The 14,333-nt window shown below is 40.0% G+C and overlaps 1 protein-coding gene across 1 annotated transcript; it reads left to right on the top strand.

The window, feature by feature from the left end:
• The first annotated feature begins 196 nt into the window (after nt 1–196).
• Nucleotides 197–8,643, top strand: LOC149835833 (uncharacterized). Its single transcript, XM_090010690.1, has 4 exons — nt 197–278; nt 1,108–1,432; nt 8,245–8,341; nt 8,425–8,643. The coding sequence occupies exons 2-4, from the start codon at nt 1,114–1,116 to the stop codon at nt 8,495–8,497; spliced, it is 489 nt and encodes a 162-aa protein (XP_089866816.1). The 5' UTR covers nt 197–278; nt 1,108–1,113; the 3' UTR covers nt 8,498–8,643.
• The last annotated feature ends 5,690 nt before the right edge of the window (nt 8,644–14,333 follow it).

Here is a 14,333-nt window from a genome sequence, read left to right on the forward strand (position 1 = left end):
TTGATTAGGTCGGATCCCATTCAGTTTTATCTTTTTCATCCGAATCCGATCCGTTGAATGATCTTGGTGGGTCGGAACCTTGGTCCGGGTTAAGCCCGAGCCGTTGACCGCCTTGGTCATAGCACGAGAGAGAGAGAGAGAGAGAGAGATTTGAACTTCAAATATAAGGAAAAGTGAGTGACCGTCCGATCTTTCCGTTATTTTCTCTTTCCTTCTTCTGCCTCTGCTTGTTCACGTTTCTGTGCTCTCTCGCGTCTCAAGCCTTCGCTCTGAACCAGGTACTCTTATCATCCTTCTTTCTTTTTCTTCTTTTTTTCTTGAAATGAATAAACGATGGGTTTTTTCCGTTTGTTTACAACGAAGCTAGGGTTTCGAACGCTCTTTTTCGTTTTCTTTCCGCTTATTGTATTTCTTGATCTTGTTTCTTTCCTTTGGCATTCAATCGGAATGATGTCGGTGGGTTCAAAGATGATTTTTTATATTAATTCTTCAAGATTTTTCGTTATGAGTTTAGATTTCTAATCGAAGTGATTATATGTAAGAAACTTAGAAAAGGGTTTTTTTGATAGAAGATCAATATGGAAAGCAATTTAGGTCGAAAGGATCTCAGGGTGTCACAAGCTTGAGCTCAGGTTGGCTCGCCACAAGCATGAGTCTGAGCTCAAGCTGGGTGTGAACCTAAACAAGTGGAATTCGAACAAGTTGAGCTTGGTTTGTTTTGTTTGTTTACCAACCCTAACTGCATGCATTGGGGGAAAAAACTGCTAAAGGCTGTTCCCCTACCTTTTTCTGAGTCGAGTTGTATGTATGACAAATTACCACAGATGCAGATGTTGGGCTTTTGATGTCATGCCAGTACAAAAGAAAAGAGAAAATAAAACAAAAACAAAATTAGATTTGCATAACCATTTTGAGTTAACCGTTAGCTATAAAAAAGAAGGGTTGCAATTAACTGGCATCAACACACATATTGATTTTATGACTTTACAAAAAACTCAGAAAAATCTGTGGTAGATAAATTTGAATAACAATCAGGAATATGTAACCTATTTAGTACGATAGATGGGATTGCGCTTAAATGTGACCTTTTGTCTTGGATGATTTCAGAGAATAATGGCAAGCCGAGTGCCAATCCAAGCTTCCGCTCTCATACGTCGGTTCCTGAGACCCATCCCATCTTCTTCTTCTTTATCGCAGATTCTGTCGGCTCCTGTCTCGTCCTACCATCCCCAATTCTTCCTCAGAGCAAACGAGGACCCGCATAACGATCTTTCAGGATGCTTGGGGGCTCTCTCCCTCTCGTATATGCAGATTCACAAGGTTTTTGGGTCCCCTGAACACGTTTCTCAGGTGGGTGCAGCATCTCCGGCAGTCGATCCGCTTCTTCTCCCTTTTGGTGTCCCGGATTTGCGTTTCTTCCTGAAGGAGGAAGGTTGGTTTTCAATTCATTCCCTATTTTGATTCCGTGTTCTAGCACATCCTTGTTGAATCCTGTGTGGCTTTTTTGGATTGAAACGAGTTCAAATCTTTGTGTTTTGAAGCGGCAACTGCCTGTTATGCTTCTGGTTCCAGGAGAATGATTGCACTGTTTTCTTTTTCCCATTGATTATATGGTTTAGAATGGTTTCTGTGTTTTGGCCAATCTTTCGGATTGAAATGGATTCAAGTCTTTGTATTTTGAATCAGTAGTTTCTGATAATGCTGCTGGTTCAGAAGGGTATGTTTGCACTTTCTTTTCCACTATGATATGGTTTAGACGGGTTTCTCGATTTAGGGAATGGGCTTTTGTTGAATGATCATATTTTGCAGGGTTTGGTTAAATCCACCATATGGCTGTTAGGAAAATTTGATGAAAGAAAGAGTTTGATTTCAAAGTGTTCCTTTGTTCCTTCTGTCTTTTGAATGACACTTGATGGTAGAGCAAATTGGAGGAAATTTACAGTGCCGTAAAGACATATGGTTTCTATATTTGGAACATGATATCAAGGCCAGTCTTTTGCTGTATGTTATTCCCTTCCTTTAGGTGATCTTAGCTTGAACATTTTCCCATGATGAATTTTCTATGTTGCGTGTTGCATTTTTTATCTTGTTCAATTCAGATATTGTGAAAATAATTGTACATTATCAACTAATATATCTACTCTTTCAAAAAAAAAAAAGGTTCACACGCATCTCATGTAGTAATAGCTAGGTGCATATTCATTGTTTAGAAGATAAACATACATAAAAGTGATGGGAGAGAGACCTGAAAATAGTGGTGGATGGAAGATGAAGATGAAGATGAAGGAAGCTCTTTTTGTGGCAGCCCATGGCATGAGATGTGTTGTGGGTGAATGGTTACCCTAATGCAAAAAGAATTTTTGATATGAAAATTTTCTCCACCCCCAAGTGGAGGAATTTTTCCTACCATGCAACTCAGAATTGTCAATGTAAATAAAAGGCAACTACATAATTTAAACACAATTAAAATCTTAGTATAACTCAAAAACATTTGGTTCGTGATTGAAGACTCTTTGCATCTTTACAGGGGGAGAGAAGAAGAAGAAGAGGCCAATGAAGGGGGAGAGAGAAAGAGAGACAACGAGAGAGAGAGAAGAGGCGAAGGAAGGGGGAGAGAAGAAGAAAAACAAAAAGAAGAAGGGGAGTCAGAAGAAGGGGGATAGAAGAAGAAGAAGAGGCAGAGCCACGGAGGAAGGGGGGAGAGAAGAAGAAGAAGAAGAGGCAGAGCCGCGGAGGAAGGGGGGAGAAGAAGAAGAAGAAAAAGAAGAAAGGGGAGTTTAGAAGAAGAAGCAAAGGAAGGGAGAGAAAAGAAGAAGAAGAAGAGGCGGACGAAAGGGGAGAGAAAAAGAAGAGGGGGAAGAAAGGGGAGAGAAGAAGAAGAGACAGAGGAAGGGAGAGAGAGAAAGAGAGACAGTGAGAGAAGAATAAGAAGAGACGTGAGAGAAGAAGAAAAATAAAAAGAAGAAGAGGCAGAAGAAGGGGGATAGAAGAAGGAGAAGAGGCGGAGCCGCGGAGGAAGGGGGGAGAGAAGAAGAAGAAGAAGAAGAGGCAGAGCCGCGGAGGAAGGGGGGGAGAAGAAGAAAAAGAAGACAGGGGAGTTTAGAAGAAGAAGCAAAGGAAGGGAGAGAAAAGAATAAGAAGAAGAGGCAGACGAAAGGGGAGAGAAGAAGAAGAGGGGGAAGAAAGGGGAGAGAAGAAGAAGGAGAGACAGAGGAAGGGAGAGAGAGAAAGAGAGACAGTGAGAGAAGAATAAGAAGAGATGTGTTGTGTACTTGGAGGTTAGAGCGGTAGCAGATGAGGGCGACGACGGTGGGCAGAGGGTTGTGTGTGTGAGAGAGATAGAGAGTTTATAAAACCTTGCCCATTCGGTTATTATAAAAAAAAAGAGGGTACTTGTTCTCGTGCCTAGGCAAGGATAGGTTAAGCATTGACTGGGCGCCTAGTTAGAAAAATCGATAGCTCTGATGGGGGTAAACTAGGAATTAGACTGATTCCTAGTTGCCCCTTCGACTAGCCCGACTAGGCGCCTAGTCAGCGACTTTGACTACATAGGTTGATATGCATTAGAAACAACTTGAAGAACGAAGGACCTTTGAGTTTTTGCAGGATTTCATCCTATATATGAATACATTCAGGCTCCAATCCTGGGACATGAGACTTTACCATCACATAATTCCACTTATGCTCTTTTACAACAAGAAGAACGCTATAGAGAAGTCAACATTGGTTTTTGAAGCTCAGAGTCCTGAAGGGCGAGGCTCTGGTAGAAGTTTGGGTGAACCTTGAAAGTGCTCGTATTATGGTAAGCCAAATCATACTCAAGAGACATATTGGGATTTTCATGGTCAACCTGTAGTTAATGCCACTACTGGTACACATTATGGATCCATGACTACGGGTATCATTGTTGGAGCTAACACGGTGTCTTCCCCCATGTGGTACAAGTTCCCTTGGATCAATTCAACAATCTCGTACTACTGGGTGTGCTTTGTCCCCATCTACGTCTTGGATTGTTGATTCAGGGTTTACTGATCACATAATCGGTAAGTCCACAATGTTCTCTTCCTTTACATTCTTCTGTCTTTGAGAAAGTTTGAGTTTCGTTTTGGTCGTGGAAAGCAAGAGAGCGATAACAAGGAGGATCCTTGCCCACACACCAAGACAAGGCAAGGCAAGGATCCGATCCGAGAGAGGGCTGGTCCCTCGGTTAGAGATAGAAAATTCTCGTCTAGTTTTTTAGGGCCAATTATGAAATGAAGAACCCCTAAAACCCCTTGGATAGAGTATGAAGCCAACGTCAGTCGTTTCAATGTGCATGTTAGGTTTTCCCACCATCGAGACTCATGCGAGGAGGCTGGGTATTCTATCAGTGAGGTCTTACAACCCTTGATCCGCCCTTCTTCCCGAATCACTGTTGTCTTGTCTTCCCCCTGCGATGAGAACTGCTTGTGCCCAGTAAGAATCACTCCCCTTGGGTGGTTTTACGTGTCACGCTGCATCAATGTGTCCCGCAAGCTGGTCTCAAGCCTTGTTGGCTCCCAAACACAAGTGTTATCTCATCTTGAATGAGAAGGTTCAATGATTATTTACAATAAAACAATTGATGATAAAACTATCAAATTATATCAAGGGTAAGATTGACGAACCAAGGGAAATTAATCCACCCAAAGTGCAGGAGCCCATTGGGGCGACAAGTGAAGGACCTGGCTACAATTCACCTGATTAATTAAATAAATGTTAGGGCCGGGGTTTAGGGTTGGGGGAAGCAAAAGCCGACGAGGGAAAGAGAGAGAGGAAGTGAGAGAAGAGGAGAAAAGCAGAGTGAGAGAAGGAGAGAAAGAAACAGAGAGGAGGAGGAAGCTATGCCAACACAAGAAAATGAAAAAAAATTGTGATATAAAAAAAAAATCTATCATTTGTAAAATCCTTGAAGTTTGGATGGAAGAAAGATTGTTAGGCACCTTTAGAAAATGAAGTCAAAAAGCTATTTAGTGCTGCAGGTTATTACTATTCACCCTATGACATGTCATCCTTAGTATATCTAATAGTGTCGAACATTCTGAAGTCCAAAAATAGTTGTGTTCAAACCGTGCCAAGAAGTGTCGGTGTCGAACAACGCTATACATCTTCACATTGGACCTCTAAGTGTGTCCATGTAATGTAGATAACAGTATTTTTATATACACCTTTTAATAAATTTTAAACATAATATTCTTGTTTCAGTAGTGATTTTTTAAATGTTGAGAATTTTTAAATTATTTTCTTATTTTTTATTATTTTTATATATTTAATTCAAATTCTTATAGTTTTTGTTGTTCTCTAGGTAGAGTGTAGCTCCTAAGGGACAACACCTAGGCACTGCCTGGTGCATTTGATTACTAAGCTTTATTTGACCATTAATGAGCAATTATTAGTATGCATGTTTTTTTCTTTTGGTTTCCTCATATTAGGAGTTGCAATGTACTTGGAAGTTGTTGTTACTATTTGTGAATGGGATCTCTTTTAGATGGATGTCATTAATGATTTTCCAATTGAGTATATCTAAAATTGTATGTTGGCTCCATCTAGGTGAAAATATTGGCTACAAAATGCATTTTATCATCCTAAAAAGTGTCTCTTGTTTGATTTAACAAATCTGTCAATACCATATTGAACAAGCATTATCACATTATGGGGATTGCTTTCACTTTTTATTCTTGATGAATACTCTATCTAGATTTGGCGTTGTTCTTGCTTCTCTATTCTCACCAAACACATGTTTCTTTTATTAATTTTAGTGCTATTCTTAGGGTATGATGGAATTAGAGAAGCTATGATTGTAGGGATGTAAACAGTATGGGTATAGGCTGGATATCTAATCATCCTGAATCTGCTTCATTGGATTTAGTAAAATCTGTCCAATGACACTTCACTTAGCATGTGTATCTTGTGTCTACAAGACAGGACAATCAGACACTTCACGGACATGACATGACACTTCATGGACATAATCAAACTAGTTTTACAGACAGTCATCATTGTGTCATTAACTCTATCTATTTTCTTTTGTGATCTTATTTATTGTGTATTCAATTGAGTTATTTTTCTTTTAAAATTTGCCATCAATTACATTACATTTAAATTTCAACTTAGTTTCATTATTCTTCATCCAAATATGAATCAGATCGGGTCTCGATCTTGCAAGACTGAATTCAGTATCGGATTCTGTTTTATAAGAGGATCAATAGAAACACTTGCTACTTGCATGTTTTAAAAGCAATGGTGCAATAAATGTACTACAGAGTCTATAGCCATGTCTGTAGCTTTATGGGTTTAATAAAACCTATATTAAATTCAGATCAAAATTCTGTCAGGAATCCCAGTGATAAATGTCCTACAGGCTTTAAGCAATAAAAAGGACCTGCACTCTGGTTTAACTGAATCCAGTTACTCTACTGGATGCTGGTTTTGTACTTGTATTTGGATTCGGATTCGGTTTCAATGTTTTTGCATCTAACCCTGATTTAGAATCTGAATCTGATTAATGAAAATCTGAATATTCAGATTTGGTTTAACCTATGTCCAACCGAATCCGACCTGTCTACATCCTTATTACTTGGGTTTGTTTTTGCTGTCTATGATTTATAAAACATCCTTGAATCGTGTGCCTGCTACTGTTAATGAGGCTCACAACTTTATATTTGGTTTTTTCCATCTTTTCTAGGATCATTCTTTTTCCATTTTGACACAATGCATTTCTTGTTGCTTGTTACTCTACTTGCATGGACATCCATGTGTATGATTTGCCAAACAGAAGTGAGTGAAATCTTCTGGATTCTCCATAAATGGGCACTAGATCGAAAGAAGCACCGCCTAGCAACCAACATGCTGGTTCTGTCCCGGACAAGCAACTAAAGTCTTGACCTAGGTGTCCATAGGGATATTAAGTTTCTTGCATCAGAAAAGAAGTCTATTGGTTGTAAGGGGATCAACATGTTCTTTTTATGGTTCCGTTGGTTGCTCTGAGGCTTATCTTGTTTGTTATAAAGTTTTTATGAAAAGTTTATGTGCATATTCTTTCAGGTAGGGAATTCCTTACAAATTGGTTTTAAACGCTAAATGCTTTCAGAATTCAACATTTTGTTGAACAGGTTTAGGACTAATTTGCTTTGCTTCAGATGTCATAACTGCTACATTTATGCTGCTTTCTTTACTTGATTATTTTTTAGTGGCATTGCCATCATTGTATATGACGTTTTGGTGTTGAGCCTATTAAACATAAAATTTATCCTTAATCTGGAATAAAAAACTAGAATTATTTTGGGTTTGTTTTTGACATCAGACTTGTTCTTCTAGATGATGTACCTTCAAATTGGTTCTGTTTGAGCTTGTCTTACTATGATATATATTGAGATGTACCTTCAATTCGGCATCTGTACATAGCCATGGTACCTTGTAAAGTCCCATTATATATAGCTTTTTGGATGTCTGGTACAGTTGCACTATCAGAATCAAGACAGTTTCTAAGATGCGGCTCTACACAGGAAATAGCAGCTTAATTTAGATTCAGCAGGTGAAATTAGCGTAAACTGTTTTCATGGCTATTCACTTATTCTTGTGCTTGCTTTCAGTAGGAAAGGTTAATAAAGAACCATAGCTTTACATCCATCCTATTTAGTATGGATATTTCTTTTCCAGCTTCTTTATTCATTCGTAATGTTAAGAATCTTGTGTGTTGTTTCAGCTATCTTATATAAGTACATGCAAATATGCTGGGCTTGATTGTTGCAATGTTGGAGAGCATTTTCCTGATAGCATTCTGATTGTAACATGGAAAGTCAGAACGCTGTGGATCTTTGACCAGAGGATGGGTTTCTTATTTAGAGACATGGTCATAGGAGTGAAGTTGGTTATAGAGTTAAACCTCTATCTACCTCAAAAAGTGAGACTCGAGGATAGAGGGCAGATTGTTTTTCACGGTGTTCTGTCTTTGTCCAATTCATGTTTATCTGCCTGCTATGCCTGCAAGTCTGATATGTAGAGGGGTGGTATATTTTCCAATATTTCCTTCTTCTTATGAGCATTTCTTTTTCTTTAGAAGTTCTGTTTTCTTTATCAGGGATTCAAGCCTAATGGCATGTTGGTGAAATTATCTTCAAGTTGTTTTGGTATTAAAATGCGTGAATGATGTATATTAAAATTATCTGCTCTCCATAATATCTTCATGGTTTATTATTTGTTGATAGTAGCTCGTATGTCCTGTAGGAAATGGTGATTCAGATGAGCAGATGCTACTGTTGCCAAAAAGAACGTACCAACCTAGCAACATCAAGCGCAAGAGAACTCATGGATTCTTTGCACGGTATATTTCTGCAAAGTAATGATTTCATACTCCACGAGGCCTTAACATTTTGTGTTGACATGTATTCCTTTGCGCTTATTCAGAAAGGAGACTAAAGGAGGTCGAAGGGTCATTTCCCGGCGGTTGGCCAAAGGCCGGTACAGAATTACTCCTTGATGAAGAATAAATGGATGCTTGCACTTTAATGTATGTCTGCCTTGTTTTCCTTTTTGCAACAACTTTTTCCCACCATGAATGTGAACCGTGTTTTACCTTTTACAACTTTTTCCCTTTGCTAGTTTTTAGTTATTCAATGGTGCAAATTTTTATTTAATATCTAGCCTGTATATTGATTGGTAATGCTCGACAGCCTTGTCATTTGGTTCATTGCTTTTGCCAGCCTATGTCTTGCTTTTTGTGGGCTGCATTCTGGTCCATCGTGTATCTTTACTCAGGCGCAATCGTTTAATATTGCCAAAGTTACACATCCTGTACTTTATAAGTCAAGAAGTCTGATGTGGGATCTTGCAGGCTATTTGTTGGTTTGGTCCTACATGCATTGGGAAGCAATATTGCTTTTTCATGTTCTGAAGCTTGTGTTAACAATTGCCATATTTGGTCATTCTGATAACCAAACTAAAAACTAAAAAGGCCCGCCAAGTGCCAAATTAAACTTTTTTTAATGCTAAAAGCACACAAGTTGAGCATAAAGTTAAACAAGCAGAGTGCAACACCAAGTTGTTCCTGGGTTGGCAGAACAAGATTGTTTAGTGATATCCTTAATTACTAACATTTGACATTGCATATGAAGTATCTTTTTTTTTTTAAAGGCAAGCTGGGGTTAGGCAGACCCTACCAGTTATACAACGATACCATTGAGATTTGAACTTGCAATGTCCCAACACAAGGTGACGTGCACTAGCTGCTCCTACCAGACAAGTGGAGATATGAAGTATCTTTTATTCATAAGAGCAGCTGAGGATTCAGTCGGCTGAGATAGCTGGACGGTAAAGTTGCACTATCATAACCTAGGGGACTCAAACTCGAATCCCACGGGATTACCTCTCAGCTTACCTATCAAAAAGAAAAAAAAAAAAAAAATCAAGGAAGGTGATAACCATTGTTGATGCTTCTATAGAAGCGTTTAAAACAAGTGTCCAACAATTCACTTTATGTTGACTGTTTAAGTTTTTAAGAAGAGGTTTGCAAGCTGGGGAGGATAGAAGGTTAGTCTATACATTCATGTTGATTAATCTCTTGCTGTCAATTAAGATGATGATGGCCTATCAAGCCATATTGTATATGTCATTGCATTGGGTATGAATCAATTTGGACCCATATAGGGTTGGCCAGTGTCAGGGTTTGCTAACAAACAAAAGGGTCTGATTAACTATCCAGGTCAGACCCATATAGGATTGGCCAGTGTCAGTAATCTGACGGATCACCTTACAAGGTGATTGTCCCATCCAAAATGGACGCGTGCGTCTTTCATAAAAGAGTAGCTAAGAGCATCACCAATACATATTCACGTGAAATTTGGGTGTTTGGAGTATTAGATCAGGTGAATATAAACGATTCACCCAATGTTATCAGTATCAGTGCATATCGGCCTGTATCAGCTGATACACATAGTATCGTCAGAATTTCGATACGCTGCAAGACCGATTTGGTTATTTTTTAATAAATATTAAAATTTGTTTTTAAAATTTATTTTAAAATTATTTTAATGGTTTTAACACGTCATGTAATAAATTTTTTTTATTGTTTTTCGGCCTATACAAAACCATTCAGCTGTGTATCTGTATCGGCTGATACAGCTGAATCGGCAGCCCAACTATTCAGGGCCAGCACCGATACTGACAACATTGAATTCACCTATTGTCTTCCATCTCTATCACACATCTCACTTGACGGAGATGGGCCTGGCCCCACTCACAGTTCCAAAGTAAGATGCATGGTTGTCAGACCCAACGAGGTTTTTGTAGTGGGGTGGGGTCTTGGCCACTAGACAGGCAGTCAAGATTTGATTTTCATGGGCGTCTCCCTTCTACACAAGCCAATATCCAGAATAGGCCCCTGGAACAGGGGTCCTAGCTTCGCAGTTTTATGCTGCCAGCATGATGATCATAGATATGGCAAGCTGGGCCAGCACATGACCAGGTCTTTGTGCTGGGTGCAGTCTCTTCGGGTTATAAAAAAAAAGAATTGCATGGTTAAGATGTTTGGAGGAGTTTGAATATTACTATTGATCGGTTATATTCAATATCACCAAATCTGCACTGAGTTTGATGGGTGATTGTTGTTTGGATGCAAGTTTGATTCGTGACTTTGTTTGGTTAATAAAGTTGGATGACCCTCTTTTTTTTCTTTCTTTTATAACCAGGAAAAACTGCTTAGTCCCTTGCGAGCTCAATGGTGTAAAAGCCCCAGCCTCTCTTACCCATGAGGAAGTACACTCAACAATGGTGGTCAATGAGTGCTTGGCCACATAAACTACAAGAAAAACTCCAAATAGCGACGGATATTGGCGACGGATTTTTTCCGTCGCTCATTAACGACGGCTTAGCGAGAGCAAAATATCCGTCGCTACCATTCAAATTATTTGTGAAATTAGCGACGGAAATTAGTCTGACGCTAATCCGTCGCTACCTAACGATGGATTGGCGACGTACCAATTGTGTCGCTACTCCGTCGCACAGTTGCGACGGAATAGGCGATGGCATTTGGCCGTCGCTAATTCGTCGCTAAATTTCCCGTAAATTTCTATTTCGAGCCATTTTTTCCTTTCTTTTCTCTCTTGTCGGCCATCGAGCTCTCGTCGCCCGCCCACCTGTCAACCTACCGTCGGCTGCCCGCCGCCCCACGACCTCCCATCGGCCGCCTGCCGCCCCACGACCTCCCATTAGCCACCCGGCGCCCTGCGTCCTCCTGTCGCCCACCCGTCGGCTGCCGTCCTCTCGTCTGACAACCGGAGGTGACCCCGCACCCCTCTTCTTCACCTTCCTCTTGGTCCCACCCCTCTCACTCTCTCTTGGGTTGTCGGAGGGCCGGCAACCCCTGTCGTGCCCTCCCCTCTCTTTGTTTTGGGTTGCCGGAGGGTCGGCAACCCAAAACAATGCCCTCCCCTCTCTTTGTTTCATTGCCGGGAGGTCAGCAGGAGGCCGGTGGCCCCCTGCCGCGTCTCTCACCCCCTTCACTCTGTTTCGTTGCCGGAAGATCGGCAGGAGGCTGGTGGCCCCCTACCGCGTCTCTCGCCCAACTCACTCTGTTTCGGGTTGTCGGAGGGCCGGCAACCCGAAACAGTGTCCTCCCCTCTCTCGGTTTCGTTGCCGGGACGCCGACAGGAGGTCGGTGCCCCCCTGCCGCGTCTTTCTCCCCCCTCACTCTCTTAGGGGTTGTCGGAGGGTCGACAACCCCTGTCGTGCCCTCCCCTCTCTCTGTTTCGTTGTCGGGAGGCCGACAGGAAGTCGGGAGGCCCCCTGCCACATCTCTCGCCCCCCTCTCTCTCTTTCGGGTTCTGGGAGGCCGATAGGAGGCAGGAGGCAGGAGGCAGGAGGCTGCTTGGCCCCCTCTTTTTTTTTTTGCAAGGGAGGGACTGAGCCCCCTCCCTGATAATTTTTTTTGCTAGGGAGGGGTCGAACCTCCTCCCTGTATTGTTTTGTATATATGTTCTTTTCAGGTACGTTACTAAGCAAGAAGTCATGCTGGTTTGATTGTCATCATCAATTTCTATCCAGCGACCATCCGTTCTGAAGACAAAAGAATGTGTTTGGAGCATGTATAACTGAAATGGAAGGTCCACCGATAAAATTGTCTGGCATAGAGATTTTAAGAAGATTGTGATACTTTCTAGATGTATTAACAGATGACCGTAGTCCGACGCCGTTCCTTGGATTTGAGAAGGATCACAATTGGACAAAGAAATTTATATTTTGAGAACTACCATATTGGTCGACCTTATTGATATGACATAATTTGGATGTGATGCATATGAAGAAAAATGTGTTTGATAATGTGTTCAATACAATAATGAATGTTAAAGGGAAAACGAAAGATAATCTGAAGGCCCGTATGGATTTAAAAGCAATATGTAAAAGACCAGAATTGAAACTCAAAGAGTATAATGGCAAAGTATTGAAACCAAATGCAAGATACATGCTTCGACCTGATAAAAAAAAGCAGGTATGTCAATGGTTGAGACAGTTGAGATTTTCAGATGGATATGTCTCTAACATTGCTCGAGCTGTGAAGATCGACGATGGACAGTTATATGGGTTGAAGAGCCATGATTGTCATATCTTTATGCAACGATTGATACCCCTAGCATTCCATGATATGTTAGACAAACCTATATGAGGGGTATTATTTTAGTTGAGTAGATTTTTTAGAACATTGTGCGCATCGAAAGTCATAATATCTGAGGTAAAGAATCTCGAGGATTCTGTCATCACTACTATTTGTCAGCTAAAGAAGATATTTCTGCCAGCATTTTTCAATGTTATGGAACATTTGATCATATATTTGCCATATAAACTAAGGGTTGGTGGTCCTGTACAATATCGGTGCATGTACCCATTTGAAAGGTATATTTTTTCTTATATTTTTCTCTTCAATGACAAATATTTCAAATTTGAGATGTATATTTTTGACAGATACATGTTTGACCTCAAAAAAAAGGTTCGGAATAAAGCAAGAGTAGAAGGCTCTATGTGTGAGCGTATACTTTAGAAGAGATTTTAAATTTCTCATCTATGTACTTTGAACCTCATATTCTAACACGTTGCACATGCCCACCTCGTAACGATGATGGAGAACAATTTACTGTAGCTGATAAGCTATCGATATTTCAACCACTTAAGCATGCATTTGGTAGTTGCCGATCAAGACTCTTGGTAGATCAAAAGCAAGATGCAACACAAATCTATATTCTTTTTAATTGCTCAGCGATCGACCCATACATCGAGTAAGTACATGTAGACGTAACACAAATCTAAATCCTTTTATGTTCTATATGTGCATACATGGTTCGAAAATATAAGTATTTGTTAAGTGCAGATGATTTGATCTGGAGTTGCGAAGAGAAGTTTCACATCTCACTGATGTAGAAGTGCAAAAAGAATGTGAAACTAAGTTTATGTAGTGGTTGAAAGAGTTGATAAGGACGATGATATAAATTGTCTACATGTAAACGACACTAAGTTACTTAATTGGTTGCGATCATAAATTGTCTTCTTCATTGTTTATGTTTGTAGGTTCGCCGTGGTGATGTTAAAGATCAAGGAATATGTGATTTACAAAATGGTCTGACCAAAGTTATGCAATGTTACAATGGGTACATCGTAAATGGTTATCGATTCCATACAAAAGACTACGGTATAAACAAATCAACGATGAATAGTGGTGTGTGTATTAAGGGTAGCAGTTACGGTGAAAATGAACATGATTACTACGGTGTTATAGAGAAAATAATGGAGTTGACTTACATAGGCATAAATAATAGGGTAGTTTTATTCATGTGTCATTGGTTTGATCCAACTGCAACAAGAGTTGACAAAGCCTCAGGCATTGTGGAGGTGAATCATAAATCAAGGTTTGGAACATATGAACCATTCATATTGGCCTCGCAAGCTCAACAAGTTTATTATACTTCATATCCGAGTACAAAGAAGTCAGATAGAAATGAATGGTGGTCAGTTTGCAATGTGAAGTCCAAACTATACCCTGAGTATGATCAGTTACAGGAAGACAAGTTAACTGAAGAGAGTGATTACTATCAATCAGATGATATCTATGAGTTCTCTTATGGTGACGATGTCGCACATGATATGCATGTCATATCTTCATTGGTCGATACTTTATTCATGGAAGAATGTGATCCAAATGATATACCAAGTGAATGGGCAAACAATGAAGAAAAAGAAAAAGAGGAAGAAGAGGAAGAATATGAAAGTCAAACAAGTGATGATATTTTGCCTATACATGACCCACCTACACTAGTTGTTCATACAAGTCA

The sequence above is a fragment of the Nuphar pumila genome, chromosome 6, assembly GCF_984573655.1.
Source record: "Nuphar pumila chromosome 6, dmNupPumi1.hap1.1, whole genome shotgun sequence".
Taxonomy (NCBI): domain Eukaryota; kingdom Viridiplantae; phylum Streptophyta; class Magnoliopsida; order Nymphaeales; family Nymphaeaceae; genus Nuphar; species Nuphar pumila.

What these genes read in the sequence shown, in the direction of transcription:
- LOC149835833 (XM_090010690.1), top strand. Translation starts at nt 1,114, where the DNA reads ATGGCAAGCCGAGTGCCAATCCAAGCTTCCGCTCTCATACGTCGGTTC. An exon ending in TTTCTTCCTGAAGGAGGAAG is followed by an intron (nt 1,433 to 8,244) that starts GTTGGTTTTCAA and finishes TATGTCCTGTAG; the next exon opens with GAAATGGTGATTCAGATGAG. An exon ending in ACTCATGGATTCTTTGCACG is followed by an intron (nt 8,342 to 8,424) that starts GTATATTTCTGC and finishes GCGCTTATTCAG; the next exon opens with AAAGGAGACTAAAGGAGGTC.